The sequence below is a fragment of the Brachionichthys hirsutus genome, chromosome 7, assembly GCF_040956055.1.
Source record: "Brachionichthys hirsutus isolate HB-005 chromosome 7, CSIRO-AGI_Bhir_v1, whole genome shotgun sequence".
NCBI lineage: Eukaryota > Metazoa > Chordata > Actinopteri > Lophiiformes > Brachionichthyidae > Brachionichthys > Brachionichthys hirsutus.
Genome location: NC_090903.1, coordinates 12,715,068 through 12,739,608, shown reverse-complemented (window position 1 = coordinate 12,739,608; position 24,541 = coordinate 12,715,068). Strand labels below are relative to the sequence as shown.

The 24,541-nt window shown below is 40.0% G+C and overlaps 1 protein-coding gene and 1 long non-coding RNA gene across 2 annotated transcripts; both read right to left on the bottom strand.

The window, feature by feature from the left end:
• Window positions 1-4,781: 4,781 nt before the first annotated feature.
• LOC137896232 (uncharacterized) lies at window positions 4,782-6,659 on the bottom strand. Its single transcript, XR_011105573.1, has 3 exons — window positions 6,326-6,659; window positions 5,117-5,173; window positions 4,782-4,914 (listed from the first exon to the last, which is right to left on the bottom strand). It is a non-coding gene; the product is annotated as an uncharacterized lncRNA (long non-coding RNA).
• A 6,226-nt stretch (window positions 6,660-12,885) lies between these two features.
• LOC137895929 (homeobox protein Hox-D9b-like) lies at window positions 12,886-14,840 on the bottom strand. The gene is made up of 2 exons (XM_068741456.1): window positions 14,195-14,840; window positions 12,886-13,130 (listed from the first exon to the last, which is right to left on the bottom strand). Exons 1-2 carry the CDS (start codon window positions 14,838-14,840, stop codon window positions 12,886-12,888), a joined length of 891 nt encoding a protein of 296 aa, XP_068597557.1.
• Window positions 14,841-24,541: the final 9,701 nt, after the last annotated feature.

The window sequence follows — 24,541 nt, the reverse complement described above, 5'->3', positions numbered from 1 at the left end:
CTAAAAGTTTCATTTTTCACAATTATTCCAGCCTAAACCCTCCCGCTTGAATGGGGCTCTGGAAACTGGAATGATTAGCTCACACCTTTAGAACTGATCCCTGAACTTTGGCGGACTCCTTTTAGGGACAACAACAACAACAACGACTGAGAGACGCTTCGCTTTCTGAAAGAGCATTCTTCTCGGAGAATGTAGCCTAGCTGCCATCAGGTCGGGAGAGGGTCAATCAGAAGCGTTGACCGCTGGTTCACCGTTCCATTAGTCCTGGCGCTGGACAGGGCCACGCAGGGCCACGCAGGGCCACGCAGGGCCACGCAGGGCCACGCTGGGCCACGCAGGGCCACGCAGGGGCTCGCGCTGGGGACCATCCAGAGTTCACGCGAGCCCATTGTTTCACCGCTTCTCTCTCTCTCTCTCTCTCTCTCTCTCTCTCTCTCTCTTCTGCAGATAGATATGTGAAGGCTATAGTTTGCAATTAAAGGTTTGCGTTTAAACATTACTTATTATCAAAAATAGCGAATCGATACGGGTTTTTTTTTTTAAAGAGATGAGAATAAATGTTGATTATTTCTATTTACGACCGTTTAATCACGTCCCTGAAAGCCTTTTCCATTATTGGTTTGGTATCGACTCACGAATTTTCCTATTTGCTAAACAGCGAATGATTTCTGGATATTTCAGCAGGCGTGCCACATTTTGAATCTATTTTATGGGGCTTATTTCTTTCACGTTTATCATTTTTGACCAATCGATTTCTCGTTTCTGATTCCAGCTCAGAACTCCGACCACAAACTGCAACAACCGTTCACGTAATCCCTGAGATTAAAATGAATCCGTCTCTTTTCCAGAGCTGCATGGGTCGCTGATGTAAAGCCATTCAAATGTGGCTTTTCTTTCTCAGGTCGTTTCACTTTTTCATCTTAGACAGGCTGACCGCTGGATCACCCCTCCGCCCCCGGCCCTGTGTCGGGTCAAAGCCGAGCTGAGAGCATCTTTAACCCGGTTTAGACATTAACTGCGACCTCCAGCCCTGGGAACGCGCGCTCACGGTCTCGGAGTGTCCGGAGCAAAGCGCGGGGAGAAACGTGAAATTCTGGTGGAAAGTAAGCCAGATGAGAAAAATCAACACAGAAAAATAAAATCACGACTGCAAATATTTTAGAATTTATTCGCATTGGATTTCACTATTGTTGCAACAATAGTGAAATCCAATCACCAATTGTGTCGGTAATTTTAATGAATTGAAACTGAAATCTGGAAAAACTATACACCAGCGCCGCGTGTTTATGAAGGAAAATTAGATACGTTTAAAAAATGATAAAAATAAAATTAAAATAAATCGAATGGAGAACGTGTTATTAACGGGGTATTTAGTTATTCATCCGGCTTCCTATTTCTGACGGCAATCAGGCAGCTATACTAAAGATGAATATTTCACTGTGATCCCCGAAGGCGCTGGAGAGGATCCGTCTTATAGGCCAAATTCAAACTTTTGATTGTCACTGCTCGCTGCTGGGCTTCAGCATTTTAACCAAATAATAGCTTTATAACTGTCCCCGCCCCTCTTTCATTAATTTAGCACAATAAAACAAGCTTCACTACCGCAAAAGCACGCGTGTTTATTTCTTTCCCATCTCGTTTTTGCTCAAACCAATTAATAAAATCACAATACCTGCCTCCAAACCTGAGATTTCCACATGAGCCTCTGAATATTCAGATGGTTTGAAGGTTTGATGTCGGTGCGGGTCCTGGATTCTTTTTTTGGGGGGGTCCCAGCTGCGACTTTAACCAAAATGCTCTCCCTGTCATAAACTGCGTTATTACACTCCCTGCTCGCTTCTGTTTATACCAGTGGGGCTCGTAAAATGTAATATGTGAAGAACGCGCCATAAATCCCCCAGAAGTGTGTTCACATATACAAACATCCATTATACTACCGGGATAGGAAATCACTTTGACTGCGGCAAACAACGCCGAAGAGTCGAGACTGTATCTCTATAGGCCCAAGTTGTCAAAGCAAACGCGCACTGAAGGCGGGCAAGAACCAAATCTAAGATGCTACAATTTGTTTCGAGTTTCCTCACAATGACGCAGCTCTTTAAATTATTTTTCCGTTATAATTGTATCCTTCTTAAAAAAATAGAAAATACCAGCGATGGCAGAAGCATGGACAATCCTCACACAGACGGATTTAAAGAATGTTAGCAGTGAAATAATTCATTGGGATCCTAAATGAGTGTAAAATTAATACATTTTTTTCTCCATCTCTGACGACAGTTATACATTATTTTTGACTGTTTGTGATCACGTTGCATCTGACACGAAAAGGTCGATATAAGACCCAGAAAGGAGTGAACATGTTACCACTAAAACACGCTCAAAGCTCAAAGAAGGTGGCGTCCGAGTGTCCAAAAGAAAAAAGAAAAAAGAGAAGGACCTCTGCGTCGCGTTAATTAGATTATATGTTGTGCTACAGGTGGATATCTGGAGCCCTTCACTGACTTCAGCCGGGGGCCCTTTGGTGCTCCCCGGGCCACAGCTTTAACACACCCTCTACATCTCCCCCCCCACAATTACCCATTGGTATCATAACTCCATATGTGTGCCAAATATGAAAACAACACACACTTACTGTTGGCGCGCTGGTCTTGCGTTAAAGCACGAAGCCCCGCGCTGTAAAATCCGGTTGGAACGGACCGAAGCTGACCGCTGGAACCGTCTCCGCCGGTTCTCTCAGCGACACGAAGCGCATTCTGTTGATTTCGGACAAATATCAGCCACCAATCCCATCTGGCCGCCTGTCGGCTATTCTGTCTGAGTTATATTTTGGGGCTTGTCAAGCCGCAGGCAATAAAACACACTTTATTACCGTCACGTGTTCGGTTTTTTCCCCGCTACTCCCACGCGGGTTTAATAAATTATTAGTGTCCTCCAATGAGCGTCTCTTTATTTTTATCTCTGAGGGTTTTGTCCTGCAGAAAATAAAATATATTTTATACTTTTAATATCCTCCACCAGGTGTGCGATTTGTTTATTTTTTGTTGCGCTTTCGGTCTTATTTGTTGCGCTTTTATTCGTTTTCTGTGATTTTAATCGAGTTGTTTACTTTCTCTGATTGAACCTTTTCTGAGTTTGACAACAAGAAAGGCGACGAAACCGTTTGAATTTGTGTGCGTAAAGCAGAAACTCCACGTGGGGCGCGCCTCGGGGTCGTTTCGAGTCTAAAACAAATAGAGACTAAACGCTCTGTGCGTTTTCCGGATGTTTCTGGAATGCTGTTTAGGCGCATTTGTTTCCTGCTTTGATTTCCGTAAATGGGGCGCAATAAAGCCATAAAGCGGCTCTGTGAAAACACGCTGCGGCTCCGTGTGTGCGTGAATGTCTGTCAGCTCCGCGGCTGTTGTGCACATTCAGCCTATTACGCATTTAAAAAATACATACTTTGCGAAGTCATAATAATAATTTAGGAATGTTGGTATTTAATTTATTAATGCACATTAATTTGGTCTTGGATTTTACCAGCAAAATTTATTTATTTATGAAATGATTTATTATTATTATTATTAGTGTTGTTGTTGTTGTTGTTTGTTGTCTTCTCATTTAATCTGAGCTCATGCATGGAGTGGTTTTAGTATGAGTTGAATTTAATTTAATGTTATGTCTGATGTCAGCGCGTTTTTGGAGACGCTCCACGTTCAACAACCGCAGAGCAAAGCAACCCCCCCCCCCCCCCCCCCCCCCCCGTGATTAACAGAGTGTCACCGCCGTTTGGAAACCACAACCCACTTGAATCTGTGATTTACGGCGCGTTGTCTTGGCGTCCTGCCGAATAACGCCTCCTCGCTACTGTAATATAAAACCAGAACGCCCGCGGTGCATTCACGGTAACCGGAAGAACAGAACTCTCATGACGTCCAGTTGCAGAGTGAGGGAAATCCAGGCAGAGCCTGGGTTAAACCAAACCGTGTTTAAACAGGGGTGTAAAAATGCTATCACTGAATCTGTAGCGCCATCTAGTGCTCAAAGAAAGACAATACAGCTGTAACAGCCAGTGACGTCAGGGTATTAGTATTAGAATTATCTGGTGACGTTTGTGGTTTCTAATGGACAAGGAGGTTTAATTAATTTAAATTATTACTTTATCCAATGTAGTTTGTTTGTCTGTTTGTTTGTCTGTTTGTCTGTTTTTTGGCAGGATTACAGAAAAACGGCTGGATGGATCTTGATTAAAAGATGTGTCTTGGTCTAATTTAGATCCCATTAAAGTTTGAGAGCGATCCGGATACCTTTATAGATTAAAGAAATAATAATAATATCTTGTAAAATATGCATTCAATTCGCTCACCAAAAATCACAGTCATATGTGCACTATTATGCGGTGCAAATGGGGGGGAATGAGCTACTTGGCGGAGGTCTGTGCTCTCCGAGCGCCTTTGTCGTTATTGTTTGACGCTCATTATGATTATTGTTATGAAGATGTGCGTCTTCCTGCATGTTCTAAACAATAACAAAACAAAATTATTTTCAAATGTATTTAATGTTTTGGTTGAAGCAAAAAAAATAATTAAAAACTGCGACTGCAGCAATCAGCAGCAGTCACCGATTCTTTTCCTCCCCCTGGTGTTTCCTAATGGTATTAGCATTGTTGACAAAAACAGCAAATCCCGGCACTCGAATGTCAACCGGTTCATCCAGTAAATCACTTTAAACTCATATAGCCACAAAATCCCAAAATAATTATGTGACTATTTTATATTCCACGCAGTTAACTTTGTTTTATTCTATGTATTTCACAAAAATGTAGCTTTATTGATAAATTGTCATTCGAAGTGTTTGTTTTTCTGTTTTTCTATAATCACCTTTTGCTGATAGCAGCAGCTTTACTCTGGCTTGAACCCTCACGCTGTGATACTTCTGAAAATCAAACAAAATCAAACAAAATCAAATAAATAGCCGATAAGAGAAACAAACAAGAATAATTAAACATGCAGTGCTCAAACAGGAACGATCGCTCTGCCAATTTCTAAATTCTACTTTACTTTTCAGTCTTTTGGTTATTTTCAAATCAAACCAGCTCATATTTGCTCAATAAAAAAATCAGGCTTTTGGGACAAACCTTCAGGGCAGTTTTCCTTCGTTAATGTCGTGATGAATTTAAAGTCTCCAGACAATCCTGCAGGGACAGAGATAGAGAAGCATCTTTTAAAAACGCAAAAGGAGATTCGAACACTTCTGTCTCAGACTCCGTTTCTGTCTGTCTGCCTTAAATCTAATGTTCGTATAATTCTCCACGACACTGTTTATCCCTATCACCTTTTGTCTCTTTGTCTCTCTCTCTCACGCATATTGACACATAAACACACGCACGCGCACGCGAGAACGCGCGCACAGATCTGCTGCTGCATTGCAGTGGGTTGTAAATACTGAGTGCGAGTGAATACTGTCTTTGTCTCCTTCTATCTCTCTCAGCACCTTCTGTCCTCACAAGGGAAGAAAGACATTCAGAAAAGGGAGAAATAACGTCTCTCTGTCTCTTTGTGTCTCTGACACTTCGACTGCCCTCATAAAAATCAATGTCAACGAAAAAAACAAACATAAATCAGTGGAAAGGCCATCTGTCCAAGTGCACGGAGGCGGGTTCTCAGAGAACATAAAAGTTTTCATATTAAAGCCGAGTGAGGAAATTATTTATTTATTATATAAATAGAAGTTTATATGAATTTGCACTTTGAGAAATGGTTGCATTAACTTGCCTTTATCTAAGCACAACACAATACATTCTTTAATGCATATGTATCTATTTGGAGGGGAGGGCATCCTATAGGATGGTGTTCTGTTCCATTCCCCCTTTTAACCCTTTCCATTCGTTTTATGACTCCATTGGATTATTTGCAGTCAAAGGAGAGCTCTCATAATTAATGCAGATCTGTTTGTTTTATTTAATCTGCAGCTGAAAAATACAATTCTGACCGACGAGAAGTTTGCAAACTGGGAAGGTATTCCAAAACCATGCAGGCATTATGGAATAGAATATAATAGAATAGGATATAATAGAATAGAATAGAAGAGCACTTTATTGTCATTGCACACGGTGACGCAATGAAATTAAACAGGCTTTGCAGTGCAAAAAGTCACGCAGTAGTTTGTCAATTTAGACATTTATACTTTTATACATTATGTAAAACACAATTAAAACCTATATGCTCCGTGGACATGAATAACACAACAACCAACAGCACGAGTGTATGAATCCAATCTACGCGCACATCCATCTATCAGGCGACGAGCGGCTGCAGTTCAAATGTCACACCTCACGTGTTGGTACCTGATGATGCAGCAGCCCGATGGACTCCATTTCCCGCTGCAGCATCCGGAGACACGCAAAATCAAACTCGAACACTCGAACCGACACGCAATCATATTTTTCTGCGTGAAGTTTGGAGGCCGGTCGAAACAAAAGAGAAGATAAGCGAGGCAAAACAAACGCACCTTCACGTTTCATGTGTGTTACAGTTGAGCAGTTTCTGTACGTATCAAAATTTAAAGCATAACATTTAACGAATAAATTATGACAAAAATTAAAAAAAATAAAAACGAGATTTTAGGAGGAATCGCCTGAACCAGAAAGGAAAAAATAAATACGCAGAGAAAACCGAGCGAGTACCGAGAAGCAGTTCTGGGCGACGGGAGCGCGCGAGGCAGGACTGCCCGTGAGGTTACGCGCACACATGACCGTCAGCGGCCAATGGCTGGCATTGGAGCCTCGTAAAACGGTTTTATGACCTCTCCCAGTGTGTGTGTGTGCGCGCGTGTGTGTACGTGTGCGTGTGTTTGTAAATCACACAGACAGGACGGGAATCGGTGAGAGCTGCTCTCAAGAGAAAACCGAAAGCTATTTCCAGACAAACAACCGGGTTGGAAGCGCGTGCGTTCACGCGGTGAACGCGTCAACCTGAATTTGAGTTTTTTTTTTTCTAAAGGCCAGTTTTGTCTGTTTTGCTTTTATGTTTTTTGCAGACAAAGTGCTATTTGAAATCCAGGCCACACCAAAAACGACATTACTAAATGGAAAACATTATTTTTTTTAAACTGAGATATGGGGAGTTTTTACTCATGATCTGTTATATATTTGCTACTTGAGATCGATATCAGCTGAAACAATAATATAAATGTGTTTTAAATAAGAGAGAGCAGGTTTCTTTCGGCCCAAACCTCACGTTTTCACCCTAACCCCCTCACGAGCTTGAGAAATAAGATAATTTCATCCTTAAAGTCGACTAAATAATAATGACACAGAACAGTTTCAGCTGCAACGTCAGTAACTATTTTTATTCCTCTCTTTATTACTACGCAGAAGCGTTTTGGCTTCCTGTGGCGCCCAAACTCCCACCGGAGTCTTGTGTAACTAAAAATGTCCTGGAAGCGCGTCATGTGTTTAAAGTCACGCCTCTTCTTCATGGGATTAAAAATGAGCACGTGGGCTAAATAGAACGGGTCGGGTGACGTAGACAGTGATGCTAATTTATATATATGTAGTTTTACTAGATTTCTATATATATGTAGTTTTACTAGATTTCTCTATATATGTAGTTTAACTAGATTTCTATATATATGTAGTTTAACTAGATTTCTATATATATGTAGTTTAACTAGATTTCTATATATATGTAGTTTAACTAGATTTCTATATATATGTAGTTTAACTAGATTTCTATATATATGTAGTTTAACTAGATTTCTATATATATGTAGTTTTACTAGATTTATATATATATGTAGTTTTACTAGATTTATATATATATATGTAGTTTTACTAGATTTTGGGAACCCACAACGTGTTCGACAATCTGACATGGTGATGACATGTTTTATATTTGACCTTGATCAGCTGATTTGGAGTCGCGTATCATTGGCTGCTTTCTGTTGGTGATGACCAGTTGATGTGGATCGATTTCTACACTTTCTTTTTATTATTATTGGGTTTTTTTTTACAACGTTTCCCTGACAACAGCTGCCTGTTGCGGCCCAAGACGATGAGAGCAAGCCTGAACCAACGCAGTAAAATTCATTGTATTGTCATTTGTTGCGCCGCTGCCTTAAAATACACCTTCTAAGCATAAAAAAAAGATGTAACTTTTGTTTGTTTTAATATTCGCCCTTCTTTCATAAAGAAAAAAGCTAATATTGATGATAATCCAGTTCTTTTTTTTACATAAATAATCGTGTCAAAGATATAATCATTTCGCTTTTCTGCGAACTCAAATTCACATTTAAATTATTGACGCCTTTTAGTGGCTCCACTCAAAGAAGATGCTTAAATAAACCGCATACTCGGAGAATACATCATTTACCTGCATTAGCACAAATTAAATCCATCATTTAGCGGATATGCTGTCATTAAACTCATCTTGAGTGTTGCCCAGTCTAAACGGTCATCTTCAGCCCCGTTCCTAAATGTAGCCTCCATTAAAAATTCGATTCTCACTCATTTCCATTTTTATGACAACCATATTATTTTAGGGCAACGTGTTGACACTAATTCAAGTCTTCTATTTATTTCATGCCTGCTGAAAAAGATACGGTGCATATTCTATACTTTACCCTTTAAAATACTAACGTTGTATATCTATTTTAAAATATTAAATTTTCTTGACGTGAGGAAGGCTCGAAATAAAAAATCTAATAATATATTCATCATCATCATCACTTATATTGTACAGAGAAGAGGTTTTTCCCATTCATTTTACAGCAGTTTGTTGCTTTTGTCGGGTTAAGAGCTGATGCTTTAGCGTTGTGCTTTTATTTTGAAGCGTAACATCGAACACAAAACGCTTCACGCACCTTTTCGAGCTGAACTTCCCCGCAGACGCCTGTGATTTTATTTGAGAACGCAGATTCTACTGAGATTTGATTGGCTGCAGCGTTTCACTTGCAGCGCCACAGCTCCCCCAGGCGGACAGAGTTAGCAACTACATGGAAGAAACACGCTGATTCCCGGTGTTGGTTTCGAGTCATCCTGCGCCCCTTTGAGACAAATAAACAGACTCGGGTTGTGGATTAATAAAAGTATAATCAGGCTGATTTTGTTCCACCGTTTCTCGTTCATTTTTTACCTTTAAACGAGCCGCGTATTATTAAATTAATAACAGAAGATTATCATTAGGTTTGTGTTGCTTCCACCTATAATTAATCAGATATTGTCTGCATTTGCACGGAATCATTCTGCAATCGTTATTTCCTCAGGAAGATAATCCACGTTACCCGTTATTATTGTTATCCTGTTCTGACTGGCAGCCTCCAGTACCACTGTGTATTCATTTTATGTGCCTGCAGACGTTTTATGAACGGCGCCATAACAATAATAAATATCCTATTTAATTTGCTCACACAAGCCGACTATTCCCGAGCGCGGGCGTCCTCTATTCCATTTGCCGATATGTTTTGATTTCTGCTCGTATTTTCGGAATTTATGAAATGTTATTCTCTTCCTTTAAAATCTCTACAATTGTAAATACACCTTTATTTAAACTAGACTCATTCCTGTAGAGCATATTTAAAGATTACATTTAATCTACTTTATTCTGAATCGTTGCTACATAAAGCCAGCTATGGACGTATTTAAATCGCGCAATTTCTGCAATAAACGGGGATATTTTTAATTAAAAAAAAATCTGAATGGCGCACTTCAATAAAATGCAAATCTTCTTTTTTTTTTTTTAGAATGTTGACGCATTTTAGAGCATTAACCTCAGTCTGGTTTTTAAGACGTGGCCGTTTACACCTTCCTGAAATAAACAAAGCTTTTCCAGCAAATGTGCCTTAAACATTCACAAAACCCCGTGTTTTGACATTTCCTGCGCTCCGCTCTCTAGAATTTGCGATTGAGGCTGTCTGGTCTCATCTTCAGACAATGACTTTAACATTTAGAAGCACCGTTGAGGCCCCGAGGCAGGAAAGGATGTACAATAAAGCCATTTACCCACGATGACTGTCTGGGCTAAATGACTTTATGGCACCCCTCTCTATGTCTCTGCGCTGTGAGTGTGGGGAAAGTCACGTTTATTCTCCAAATGCACGCTGTTGGTTTATGACCCTGCAGTATCTGAGCGGATTATACGGCCGCAATAAATGAGGGAAGCTACGAGGCGCTGCACTGACTTTGACAAAACCGGCAGGAAGGGGAAAAAAAAGAAAAGTCTCCTCTCGGGCTCAAACTCTGTCGACGCACCTGAGATCGCGTGAGAAACACCTTGACGTTGGAATAATATGATCCAGATTTAAAAAAGAAAATAAACAAGCAGTAAATATTACTGGAAAGTAATCCAGCGAGATGTCAATTATTATTAGACAGACTTTTGTAAAAACAGACAAAACTAGGATAGGCGCTCGGGCCTAAATAGAGGATAATTCTCCGTGATCAGAACCACCGTAAATATTATTATTATAGTAGTTATAATTATACTGCAGTAAAATATAATATTGGCAATCTCCTCTGTTCCATTCTAGAATATAAATAAATGTAAATGTATTTTTATTATATACACATTTATTATTATTATAGTAGTAGTAGTAATAGTAGTAGTAGTAATAGTTTTTTCCTCTTCCATTTTATTATGCCTAAAAGGATCTAGCCGTTCTTAAATTGTTTATTATCGTTATTATAGACAATTCGTGAATTCAGTAGGACTAGTATCAGTAGTCGTATCAAGTGGTATTTATACGACGATAATGTTTTACAATTATAAAGGAAAATACAGATACTACAAGTGTCGCTATTAAAATGAAAGATGCAGATGTGGATGATTTTAAATAATTAAAAACGGATCATCGTTGTGTTATTGATACAGCTACGTCAACAAGTATTATCAATATCAAGTAAAATCTAAAAACAGCTTAATATCACGTGACAAGGGAATCCCATGAAAACACCAACGATGCTCCAAAAAAAAGAAAATAAAAACACTCGTGAAAATATTGATTTAACAATGACGTAGATAATATTTTATTTCATTTTTTAAAAATCCACCAAGAGCAGCACATTTCGCCTGAACGAGCGGATGAAGGCCTCGTTTCATTTCATCGCACGTTGACTCGAGTAGGCTAACATAGCCTGTTGTGTTTCTCTCCTCCCACAGACAACGTGTTGTCTTTGAGTCCATCGCTTCCGAGAAGAAAAGCCGCTAATTTGCATTTGACAGGCCATTAATATATTAACACCATGTTATCCTACGCTCTTGAATGCACCTTAAAGTGTGCGTTGTTTCTTTAAGTATAGTCTTACAAGGACAGTTTATTTGTACAGAGTGTGTGTGTGTGTGTGTGTGGGGGGGGTGATTAGAGGAAGCACAGGGTCAGCCTATAACTGCACATCAGACCCACAGCAACAGATACATTAGTAATAAACAACAACAACAACAACAACAACAGGACACATAGAGCTACATGCACAGGTAATAAAAAACAGCAAAAACAAAGAAGCTTCTTCTGTTTTGAGGAAGAAAATATTTGAAGTTCCTTGTAAATATTATTTCAAGTGGTTTTAACACAGATAACAACTCACCTAACAAACCTCTCTGACAGCCAAGGCCACAAATTAGATAATTGTGAATGACTAAAAAATACACAACTTGTATTTTTTATTGTACTGACTTCATGGTTTCACTTCATTTTCATTATTATTGTTGTTAAACTCAGAATCCTGGCGTGAATTTTCTACACAAATCGGAAGAAAATGAAATCCACTTTGCGTCACACCTGCAAGATGCGGGTAATCATCTCTCAGGCCCTGCGCGTACACACAGCGTGTAGCAAATGTACTGAATATAGATATCTTCTCCTGCGTGACCTTGGACGGCTAACAGAAGCAACCTTTTCGCCACCCTCCCCTAATTTAATGTTTTTTCTTCTTCTTTCTAATTTAAAAGAGCATTTTCAACACAGTAAACACAAAAAAAAAAAAAAAACATTTAACGTGTTAGAAAGTCACATTCAGTGATGACGTCACACAGAGGTACACGTGGTTTCCTTATATCACATGTGTGAGAACAGCAATTGCGCACCTAATATTTTGCGTGAACTAAACTTCTATGTAAAGTATTTAAATCTATAACAAAATTGAAAGCTCAACATAAATTCTTCATATTCACATGTTTTATATAGATGCTACATCTTAAACACAAAACCTATAGTCCTTGTTTGATGTCGTCTCTTCCGCTTGGAGTTTATTCTTAAAGTCATGATAAACACTGTAAATATTCTTCAGGCCAAACAGACAGCTGCTCAGCGATATACGATCGCTCATGGGATCTATATATTTCTCGGTCGCCTCGCAGCCTCATCTGGCAATCTGAAAGCAGTTTTATGAGGACAATCGTTTTAAAATCATAAAACACGCGGTTTGCATCTTGGCTGAAAGCAGAGACGATTTATTTGACGTCAACTATGTGCCATTGGTCGTCTTATATATACCTATAAGCAAACGCAGATGTGTTTGAAGAAGACTGATATCTATCTATTACGTTTCGTTAATTTACGCATTATTTTGAGCATTATATTTACAAAAGACCCCCCCCCCCCCCCCTCCCCTCCTCCCCAGGTTACGTTTTTCACCGTCTTCATCTGACGCGCAGATGAAGCGATACGTGAAAAGGAATGACGATATCCACTGGAATATTTTTTAGGAAAAAAAAAGGAAAAAGAAATGTCCTTCAGGACGTTTAGTCCCCTACAGATTTATCAAGGCAGCCGAAGTTAGCGCCAAAATCCATTGCTTAATAAGAGCTGACTGTGCGCCAGCTGAGGTCAAAGTTGTTGGACATCCTTGGAGCAGCTGTAATTCTTCTATGAGCTACAACCGCACCTCCTCCATGCCTAAATGCCCCAGCCTCATTTATTCATACTCCTCCTATCCCGGGTCATCAGCTTCTTCATCTTCATCCGTCTGTTCTGGAACCAGATTTTGACCTGTCTCTCCGTCAGATTTAAGAGCGCTGCCACCTCCAGGCGCCGGTCCCTGGTCAGATACATGTTGAAGAGGAACTCCTTCTCCAGCTCCAGGGTCTGGTGTTTGGTGTAGGGGCATCTCTTCTTCCGTGTGGACTTGGCGTAGATCCAACTAGCTGCTGGATTCTCTGCTGAAGAGCGCACAAAGGTGGAATAGATGATTACTTTTACGCACGCTGGTGCGTTTTGCTGGTTTTAGTGCATCCGACACGCAAATATCCTTTTAGCTAAAAATGTCTGGATTATCAGGAAAAAAAAAAGTAAAAGAGTTATACATTCATTTTAAAGCAACATTACTGATTAAAAAGGTGTAATGTTATTTATCCTCTGGTTTTAATGTGCTTTTCGTGTTCTGACATGCGCGCGTGCACCTTTCCATGCACGAGGAGAGGAGGCATCAGTGTTACAGCAGAGGGTGTCCAAGAGCCCGAATCTCTTGACTGAGAGCAGAGCAGATAAACTACCAGACCGAGTCTCGTTTTTAGAATTATTAAAATGCAGCTGGGGAGAGATACTCGAACCTTTGACTTTATTGGCCACTTTAAAAGCATAAAGCAGCCAGACAGGGCTGTGAAATTATAGTAAGATGGACAGCCAGCAGGGAGCAACAAGTATGTTTGGCTTTGGTATCGTCGCACAGAGAACTGCTTCATCTTCTGAGTTATTGATTTGCTGATGAAGCCTTTAATCCCACAATAGATGGAATATTTTATAATCTGACAGGAAAGCTCTGTTGTGTAAATATTTTAACAATGAACAAACGGAGATATTTCAAATACAACCTCATGATTATTATTATTATTATTATTATTATTATTGGCTGTTTTACTTCGCCTCGCCTCGCTCTTTCTTCTTCTCATGAGTTCAGACACAAACACTAAATCCTGCGCATCCTGGATTACGAACCAGAAATCTGTGTCGACGTTAATCCAGCTGGAACCGACCCTTATTGGAACCATGCGGCGCAAAAAGCCTACCTGTGTATTCCCTCGAGTGACAAATTGCTTTGGCTAAATAACAGCAATAGCACCTTAATTATTTTAATGGACAATAAAGTTTTATATTTTGTCGTTTACAAGACATTTATAGGGCTATAAAAGTCACAGACACTTACTTAGGCCACGTTCTCCCTCTCTGTCACGCACACACACGCACCTTTTTGCACAAGATAATAAACATTCATTCGGTTTACCGGGGTCGAGCTGCGTTGGTCTCTCCTCCTCCGCCTCCTTCTTGGGCTCCGGTTTTCTTCCCAACTCCTCCACGGTCCCGAGCCGCTCGAGAACCACCTCGTCCGGGCTGCCGAAGCTGGAATCCGTCGGGCTGTCGCGCGCCGGCGGCGGCGAGCCGTCCGGTTTAACCTCCTCGAACCTCGGGCTCGGGTTCGGGTTCGGGAGGTCGTTCTGCGCGGAGAGACACCCCGGAAAGCCGTCGGGGTTCGGAGCGACCCCCTCCCAGCAGCGGACGAATCTGCTGACGGAGGCGGCCGAAGGGGCGAGGTGCTCGGCGTGGGTCTGGCTCTGGGCTCCGTAATACTGGTGGTGATGGTTCAGCAGGGGGTGTGAATGGAAGAGGCCCCCGCTCGACTGCAGCTGCGGAGACGAAGATGAGGAGGACGTGGAGTTGGACCAAGGGAAGCCGTTTAAGCTCGTTTGCTTGTTGGAGAAATGGGAGAAATCCGGAATGTGTGAGCCGAGGGTCGCCTCCCCTTCCTCTGCTCCACGGGCTGGCTTTGCGCAGCTGGCCGTCGAACCCTGCAAGCCTCCCGGGATGAAATGCGCGCCGTACGGCTCCTCGGCCTGGAGCCCCATCATGGAATAATAATTCGTTAGCGACATACTTATTTTATTATTTCAATAAAAAGACACTTAAGTGCGACTGTAAAAACGTTAGATGGGCTGTTGCTTACATCCTCCCCTAAAATGGTAGTATTTTTTTTTCTTGTCTACCTTTTTCTCGGCTGCCCATTGGCTACGCTATGGATCACGTGGTTAGATTGTATTTACCCAGTATGGGGAATTTAAAAAAAAGCCTTTGTGCTCAGAAATGTGATAATCCTGGGTCTGAGTGGAGAATAAAGCTTTTAAAAACTCGGTTCTTAAAACATCATTTTACAACCTGAATAAAAAAAAGTAGCGGGGAGCCGTTTACAACCTCGTTTGAAGTCTCTCTCTCTCTCTCTCTCTCTCTCTCTGTGTGTGTGTGTGTGTGCGCAAGGGGACTGGATAGAGATTGGTTGCTTCTCTCCTTCGTCTTCATTTTGTAGTTCAAATCAAATTATTGTCCATGACCTAAATTCTCTCTCGAGGTTCACGTTGAACATTTATTTTTTTATGTGCGCAATTACGCACGGATTTTACATTCTCAGAAATTCCTTCAAAGATTTTTTTGTTGTAAAATATGACAATCGGCCCATTTCTTTGGATTATATGAGAAGCGCAAAGTCAGGCGGGATGTTGAGCTCTTTATGTTTAGACCCCCCTCCCTTGTTCAGTAGATTGGTTCAATCCTGTCCTATTAAAGTTGTGTTTATACATTTGTTTTACACTAAAATATTGAATACTTTTGCTTTAAAAAATGTGGAAGTATATTTGCCGCCGTGTCGGTTTATTTACAAGCTTCCCATTCAATCAGTTCTAGTGAATATGCAAATGTTTCCAAATAAAACTCAAAGTGAGTTGATGCTAATTGAATTAAAGATCAAATCAGAGCCTCTATCTCACTAATATAATAAAGTGAATAGTTTACATCCAGAATCATTGAACTTTGAACTCTATAAAGGCCTGTTGGGTCAGTCAATAATTGGGGGGGGGGGGTTAAGGTGTGTACACAAATCCTCTATGTGGGACCTATTCTTCCAATTTGTTATAGAATATTTCCATTTGATCCTGGTTGAATTTTCCGACGGGCTGGTGGAGTAGCAGTCTGGTGCCGGTTGTAGAATTGTTTTTATGATTTTATATTGACCGTCAATGTCTCTCAAATAGTCTGGTGGCTGACTGATGTTTTTTGTTTGCTTGTTTTGCTTTTGTTTGTCTGGTTATGGTTTTGTGTTTTTTGAGCAATTAAAATAGAGATTTTTTTGAGTCTCAAAAAAATCTCTATTTTAATTGTCAATATTTCCTTTTCTGATATTTTCTTAAAACTGCCAAATCCTGTATATCTATATATTTTCTCTTTTGTGTGTGCTCTGTAGCCATTGAGAGAGAAAATCAGAGCAAAACAAAACAGCTTAAACACCATCATTGTGTAAACTTAAAAGGACATAAAAAGGACAAAAGAAAAACTTCTAGACTGCCTGAAACCACCTGGGACAGAAGTCCGTGTTTGACGACATTGGAAAACCTGCTATATTAGCAGTGACGGACGTCCAGCAGCAGGACATGCAGATTTACTTTCCTTATTCAGCACATTATCACACAACTTTGTCTGGAGGTCCAATTGCCTCCAAAACACATGCAACAGCACTTCCAGTTTAATTGATCCGGACCCTTGGGGGGGGGGGGGGGGCTCGGGCCAGATGGATGTTGCTTCACTGAATTCCTTGAGGTGGCAGCGTCTGTGTGAGCTCCTCTGGTGGTGGTGGGGGGGGCAGAGTGCAACCTGCTGTTCCAGAATCTGGAGTGTTTGGTGCGTGTTTGTGCGACAGACTGCCGCAGATATCATCCTTGTAAATGGTGCTGCTCCTTGCACTAATATTCCTACTGCTGCAAATAGCAGCACAACTACTTCTAGTATACTGATATACTTCCAATGCTGATGCAATGCTATTCAGAGATTTCCATTACCGCGGTTGTAAATTATTAACGACTCTTTAATTAAACCTATTAAATTACACTGTTGCTGCTTCCTCTGCTAGTTTAATGAAGGGAGATTGATAAATATGTGACCTAAGGTGGGACCTAAATTCAGATGCTGTTTGAAACAATGCACCAGAAGGTGTCACACCTGGCCTGTAAAGGGAATGGGAGTTGACACGGTGCCTTACTTTGTGTCCAGATTGTGCTAGCAGAGCAGCAAGGCGGCATTTGTGCAGTCGCCATCTACCTTCGTCACCCAAGGGGTGTGACGGCGACACTATAGGCGTGTTTGGCCTTACAGGATGGAGAAGAAGCATTGCTGCTGAATCCAAATGTGGCCCAGAGACCTTGGAAGTTGTCTTTCAAAGGCCTGCAAAATGTTCACACTCACTAAGTTGTACACGATATGAGCATCGTTTGAAGATGCAGCTACTTTGACACCAGATCCAAAACCATCTGAAGGAGGTTTAGCTAGACTGTTGATTAGTGGCGGATCTTATTCCTGATAGCTCAAGGCATATCTTAACGTTCCGGAACATCTGGGTTCCATTTATGTGAAATTTGCACGCACACATCGGCGATTAAAACTAAAACAAAACTTTTAACAGTTGCTGTGGCGGCTGCACGGGAAGGCTAGGAAGAAGAAGAATCCCAAAAGGGACCTGGCAACGGAGCTCAATTCCTAAATACTAGTTAGTCAAAGAGAATCCAAAGTTCTGAGGTTGAGTTTATTGTAGGTCATTAGGTTGAATGCCTTTAGTTCAAACCAGTAACACAATCTGTCCTTTCATCTACCACACACACACACGCTGCAGACTGTCTCTATTGCCCCAATAAAAAGTCATCAGGTTGAGGAAATGACGGCTGTAACAGCACGCGGTTCAAGGTTCATTGCAGCCTTGGACTCATTGTCTGTTTCTGCTGTCTGGTCCAGTGTTGTTCAAAGTCTGGGTCAGAACAGGAGAGAATAAATGGCAAGACGTTCAATTATTTTTACAGATTGGCACTCCTCACTTTTGATCATTCATTATATGTGATACTTTCCTGGGGCTGCAGTCTTCTGAATATGCTTCTTACGTTCATTTGTTGCTGTTACTTCGAACCGACTCAGACAGCACTGCAGCAAACCTGCAACTCGTGTTTCATGAGTGCAATTATTATTATATTCAGGGACATTTTTATTTCTAAAATAAATTTGTCTGGACTGCTTTATGACAAAGCTAAGAGGCAGTAATTAAAATGCTAATGTTCCTTTTATGTTTTCCCAGTCAGACTAAAAGTAAATCTAAGAAGAATTCAGCTTGTTTTTTGTTTTAAAAGGTTGAAAAACGTTGCCGATTTCAGAGTGGCACAGGAAAGCCTTTTTAAATCTGATTGTCAGATGAGAGAATGTCAAAAAAGATGTTGATTCAAAATGTAAAGATTAGATTTTTAGACATAATACAATTTCCAAACCAAAACAAATCAATGGTTACATTGCCAAATATTTTAGAGCTTTGTCTTCAAGTGTATGAGGTATAGAATATGAAAGTATAATATCTTAAACTTTTCTTTAACAGTCTTTAGTTTTAAGTTGAACATTTATTTCCCCCTATACACACAAACACACACACATTGATTACATTCCACAACAAATATATATTTCTTATTGAGTTTTTATACACTTTTGCAGTAGAGCACATAAGGAGAGAGAGAAAACGATACGAACTTCACGCATATCACAATAATGAGGCGAACACTGATTGGCTTTGCTTGCCTGAAATCACATTGTAAAACTTTATGTTGTGTTAAGTATCTTTAGTTATAAACCCCGAGCAGCTGCAGCAGTCTGGCTTAAAGAAAAATAAATCCGAGCTCTGATGCAGACTTTTTTAGAACTGAATGAATGGCTTTCCAGAGTTTTGTGTCAATGGATGGAAGAAACTTCAGAAGTTGTGGAGAGTACGACGATTTTGCTAAAGTTATTGATCAGGAATTGAGCATGTTGTTAAATATATATATTATTGAAGGAACCCAAAAATATTTTAAAGCCTTGACTTTTTAACATTGTTCAAATAATAGGAACAGAGCTGACGAGTCGAACCAGAACCAGAACTGTTATGTTCTTATTAGTGTCCTATTTAATCAAAGCACTTCACTTAACCCTGAAGTTGAAGCTGAATAACCCGGTGGGGCGGGGGCAATCATCCTATCCTGCACCGTTTTATTTAGCATGACTGAACCATAACTGGACCAAAATAGTTCCGTTGCAACAGGGTTCCTGTGTGCCCCATCAGATCAGCCGCTTGTATTTAACTTCTGCACGAGTCAAGAAATAAGAAACTGGATCTCTATATGTACAATTATCTATGTGTGTGTATGCAGGATGTAAATCCACAACAGATATCTGGAGCTAATTTTTTCTTTTGAACATTTATGTGAAACCAATTGTTGCCATTAAATGTCCGTATGGAGTAAATATTTTCAAAGGTTTTCCATCTCTGAGATCTTCCGTTGTGTCGTTAGCACACACACACTGAGTCCATTGTAAAAATGAATGAATAAGAAAGCCGCTTGTTGTCTGATTTGATTCGCCATTTCAGGCTAGAAATGAACACACGTTACAGAATGGTGATGTGTGGTAAAAAATAATCTGCCGCCAATGGCATCACGGTACAACAGTGTCAGAATTACGTCAAACTTTTACACACATCATTTGTCATGCTCAAGTTCTGTCTCTGCAGCAATTACATCTCTGAAGACTATTTCATAAAAGCATTGAAAATATTTAGATCTGTTTATTTCCATAGCGAAGCATTAAATAGATCAAACGTTGTGACAACTATGGCTATAAAGTCGCTTTAAACACTTTCAGGGATCATTAGACAAGTTATGAAACTCCATAATCAGATTACCATTAGTTTTCTACACATGAAATTAATGTCTCATGAATAAAATATATAATTGCACCGACCAAGTAAAAAAAAAAGTACTTTGAGGCTCTTCAGAGAAAACATATTCGCATTTCAAACTCAACTTTCCCCAAAAACATAACCTTCAAAACTCCTAAAAACAAAGTCAAAGTAATAATTTAAAGGAAGGCCTCAGGACGAGGAGATGGACGCCTTGTCTCTCCCCTCTCCTCATTATTTGGCCCGTAGAGCCTCATTACCTCATCACACTCTGCAGGGCGAAGACAGCAGACACCAGGGTGAGGAGGGTGATGCTTGCTGGATGGCTACCATCTTGTTAGAACATCCTTTGCCAGGAGTGTTGTCCTTGAGTACGTGTCCACTGTAAAACTTTGCTGTAAATCTACAATGAAATCTGGACAGCATTCTGCTGTATTAGTGTCAAACTGTGACATGCCGTAAATGGCGCGGCATTCGTGCTGTAAATAATACATGATTACAGCACGTCAGGGCAATTTAGTTATTTCTAACTGTGTTATTTGAATGTATACTTGTTGTTTTTCTGCTACTATGTAATATTGTTATCGTTGGTCGTGGCAGTTTTGCAGTTTGGAGTTACTATAGCTCAGTAGACGATAGTGCATTTAATATTTGAATAGCACAGTAATATAATTGTTCTTTATTTCAAATACAGTTTGCATACTGCAAATGTGCAGTTTTTTTGGAGAGAACTGAGTTGTAAATGTGTAATAATTAAGTTATCAACTGCTTTCCTTATTTCCAAAACAGTATTTTAATTTTTGAAATACATTTCAGAAACAATACAATATACTTTGCGGGTGAATCTGCTGCCATTGCAAATTTACAATCAAATATTTACAGTGTAGGAAATATTTATATCCTGGCCTATAGCGGTTAAAGAAATATAATGCAAATGTATGATAATGAAGTAATGCAGTCTGGTAATGTCCTCATATAGGCTCTTTTTCCCCACACAGGAGACATTTTGAAATATCACAGGGGTAAATAATAAAACGGTGTCTGAATTTGAATCAGCTGCTTGGGATTCAGGGCATCCTGCTGGCTCTGTCACACTGGGACACTTTAGCCCCGAGCCATCATGAACACCTGAGCACAAAGACTGGAATTTTTCTCCTCTTCTGACCAACACTGTCTTTGGTTCCTCAGCAGGCGCTTGATAGGCTGGAACACAGGAAGTGTCTGATGCTGTCACAAATACAGTCTGCTTGTTTCTCTCATGTTCATGGCTGCTTCTGATCACAGTCGATGGTATCATCCTGTTTACATTTAACCAAAAACAGGTACGGTATTATTTATGCCAACAGATTCTTGGGTGGGTTAGTTTGAGTCTGGTTACATTTTTACTTTATGAGTGGCAGAAAATTACAGATGTAGATTTAACATGACTGTTTTTTTTAGATTTAGGCAGATGGAAGTACTTTCCAGAACGAGGCTACACCAGGAAACCCTTGGGCATCCTGCATTGTAAATACCAGAGGGGCTTTTCCCCTTTATTGCATAATAAATATTTATGACTTGTTAAAACACATTGGCCTGATGCTCAGCACAGCAGCACCTGAATGAAACTTTCAGGATGTATTCGGCCTGTGTCAACAATTCCTCCAATATTTGGTGCTACTAAAGGCCCAGACTATAATAATATGTAACCATACTGTTAGTGACATAGTCAGAGATTTACACTTCACTGAACACATGCTCTGTAATATGCACATTTTTTGTACATCAGCTTTGACTGCTCTGTTTTCTTCAACAATGCAGGGTATGTAGAGAATAAATGAGTCAAGATGAAACCTTTGCTGATATTTTGCTGGATTTTAGAAATAGATTCAGTCCATATTAAAACATTAAAGGTACATATTAAATAATATATTAAAATAATCTACATATAGAGAAAGGTTTATGTCTAGGCCTGCGAAAACTACGGATAAACAGACCTCTAACGAGAGGAATAACAAAAATAAACAAACAAATAAAAACAAAAAATAACATTTACGTGTGATATATATTTATTTTATGATTTTCTCTGCCACTGAAGTTTAGAACCATTATTATTATTGTTATTATTATTATTATTATTATTGCTGTTGTTGTTGTTGTTGATTCTATTAATCATAATACAATCTGTTTTATTAGTTTTTATTACTGTTGCAGTTGCAATAGTGACTGTAAAATAATATTATTAATGCTAATAATAATAATAATACAAATAATAAGAACAGTAATGGCAACATCATGAGAGTAGTTTTTGTTATTATTATTGTAATTACAATAGTAGATGTAACAGTAACAGTAATAGTAAGTATTATAGGCCTGTATTAATGATATAATCCCAAGTTTATTTATGTTTAAGTGTGCAATAGCTCAGGTGGACTCGGTAATAACTTATCCTTGCTTCCTTGTCCGTTCAGATCAAAATCAAACCAAAAACCTCCCCAAATATAAACCAATTAGATATGTATTTATACATTATTTCCCTGTGTGTGTGATACACGTCATGACGGGCTAAATAACTTCCTGTAATCAACACCGGCTCCGAGTTGAAAAGGACCTCTGTCCATGTCTAAAATTGTAAAGTTGTAACGTTGTTACCCTCAGACAGTAAATAAAGCAGTTTAAGAGTAATCCGTCATTATATTAATAAATATATTTGCACGGGAACATTTTCATTATTATAACAAAATCTTTCCGTCAATAACTACAAATGGAAATAAGATAAAGATAAAAGCGTGTTCTAATAATAGTCAAATCGGAGAAACAAATAATCTCAATTAGATTTTTGTAAAACCTAAAATCAATATGCTGTATCTGCGGCCTTGAACAAAATTGTCTGGCAGGTTCAGTGACGTTAAGGAGGCTCAAAACCTGAAAATCAATCCGATTTAGCAAATATTTATTAAGAAATGCTCATCAATGTAATCAGATTGTAACCCCAAAACCTAAAACAACTCTAGGATTCAGAACGATTTGTGTCTAAATTAAACCTCCAAGTCTGCATCTGGCTTGGGATGGGAGCAGCGAAACGACTGAGGGGGGGCGGCGGTAACGGGGCAGCGTCGGTCCGTTCTGCGTGCGCGCGGCTTCTGTGATCTCAGGTGTGTCGGCGGAGAAGCGAGGGTCCCGCCTCAACCGGATTGCGTCCACCGGGCTGATTTGCAGATGAAAAGTGGCAGAAATATGCTGCCGATCAGTTTCATTTCTTGATATAAGGGCGAAGATTTCGAGATGTTTTTGCGGTCCCGCGCGCGCGCGCCATCCGCCTTGACTGTCCGTTTGATTTAACGGAGAAAGGCGACGCATGCGTCTCTGGCATGGTCCGAGCGGCGGCTGCGCCACCAGGGGCCAGAAAATAAACTTGGCACATCGTTTATGATATTTGCATGCAGCTTGCTGAAGGCTTTGTTTTGTGTGTGCGTGCGCGCGTGCGTGTAGGATTTGAAGATGCAGGCCTGTGTCCGCTCATGTAGGCCTCTGCAACGAATTTTGCTCATATTATTTATATATATTTTTTATTTTGTGGAACAGATTATCAGTCACCGTTGTTTTTTTTTTTTTTGCGTCAATTAAGATGGACTAATGTTTCTAAAGACACGGGGAGCTTTGAAAAGAAACAAAACATTATTTGATTTAACTTTTCATTAAAAATTAAAGCATCTGGCTGGTTTAGAGGGAAAGTTTAACGCACCGAATTAAGGCATATACATAAACTGAAAGGAGCAAATAAAGATAAGGGCGCACACATAAACTGAAGTACGGGTGAGTAAACCAGCGCCCACGTATTTTGTGATTTAATCACTGGATAGTGAAATAAAACAGAATCCCGAAGAATGATTAGGGCTTACCTTGTTAAATTAATGGGAGGCCGAGCAGTTGAAAATACGGAGTTTACAAGTTGTGCGTCCCCAAATCAGGTGTTTCCTATTTTGACAAACACAAACACTGACTTCCAAGTCCAATAAAGGGTCTTGGGGCGACGGTGGCCGGGCTGGCCTGGGCAACGCAGGTGGTTAAGCGGGTCGTCCTTTGACCGAGAGGTTGGCGGTTTGATTCCTGGCTCTGTCGTTGTGTCCTTGGGCAAGACACTTCACCCACATTGCCTGTGTGAATGTTGTTGTGAGATGTGGATGTAATGTAGTGAATGTCGGTGGTGGTCAGGAGGGCCGATGGCAGCCTCGCTCCTGTCAGTCTGCCCCAGGGCTACCAGTTCACCAAGGAATGAATGAATAATGCGCAATGTAAAGCGTCTTTGGGTGCCTTGAAAAGCGCTATAAGACCAATGCATTATTATTATTAACGCCCCAAACGAAAGTGTCTTTGAACTATGTGCCCTCCACTTTTTTCACATGGAAATATGTGAGGGGTTCATTTTATATCAACACTAAGATCGTCGTGCAAACTGACTAATACCAGGGCTATAATATATATATAATATAATATGCATGTAAAAAGAATACATCATTGAAAGCAATATAAATTTTCTTGTATAATGCATTTTTTTAAAATAGCAAAGTATCAGTTTTCTAAACAAACTCACCAAATGATTAAATACAAAAAAGTGAAAACCCACAAAACCGCATCCGTCTAAAAACACTACGTTCACCGTGCGTCAACAATAACAACAACAACAAATAAAAGCACACATAAATCAATTTTGTTTTTCACATTTCTTGTTGTCACACACTGAATTGATGCTATCCCATTTGTCCACTATAACGCGCGTGTCTGTGCGCGCGTGTGTGCGCGTGTGCGTGCGTAAGCCACTTAGTGCAGGATAAAAAAAAAAGGCTCTTCTTTTGATTTTCATTAACC

Coding starts and splice junctions, on each gene's coding strand:
- LOC137895929 (XM_068741456.1), bottom strand. CDS start 14,840: ATGTCGCTAACGAATTATTATTCCATGATGGGGCTCCAGGCCGAGGAG. Junction 13,131..14,194: donor ACCAACGCAGCTCGACCCCG/GTAAACCGAATG, acceptor GCTCTTCAGCAG/AGAATCCAGCAGCTAGTTGG.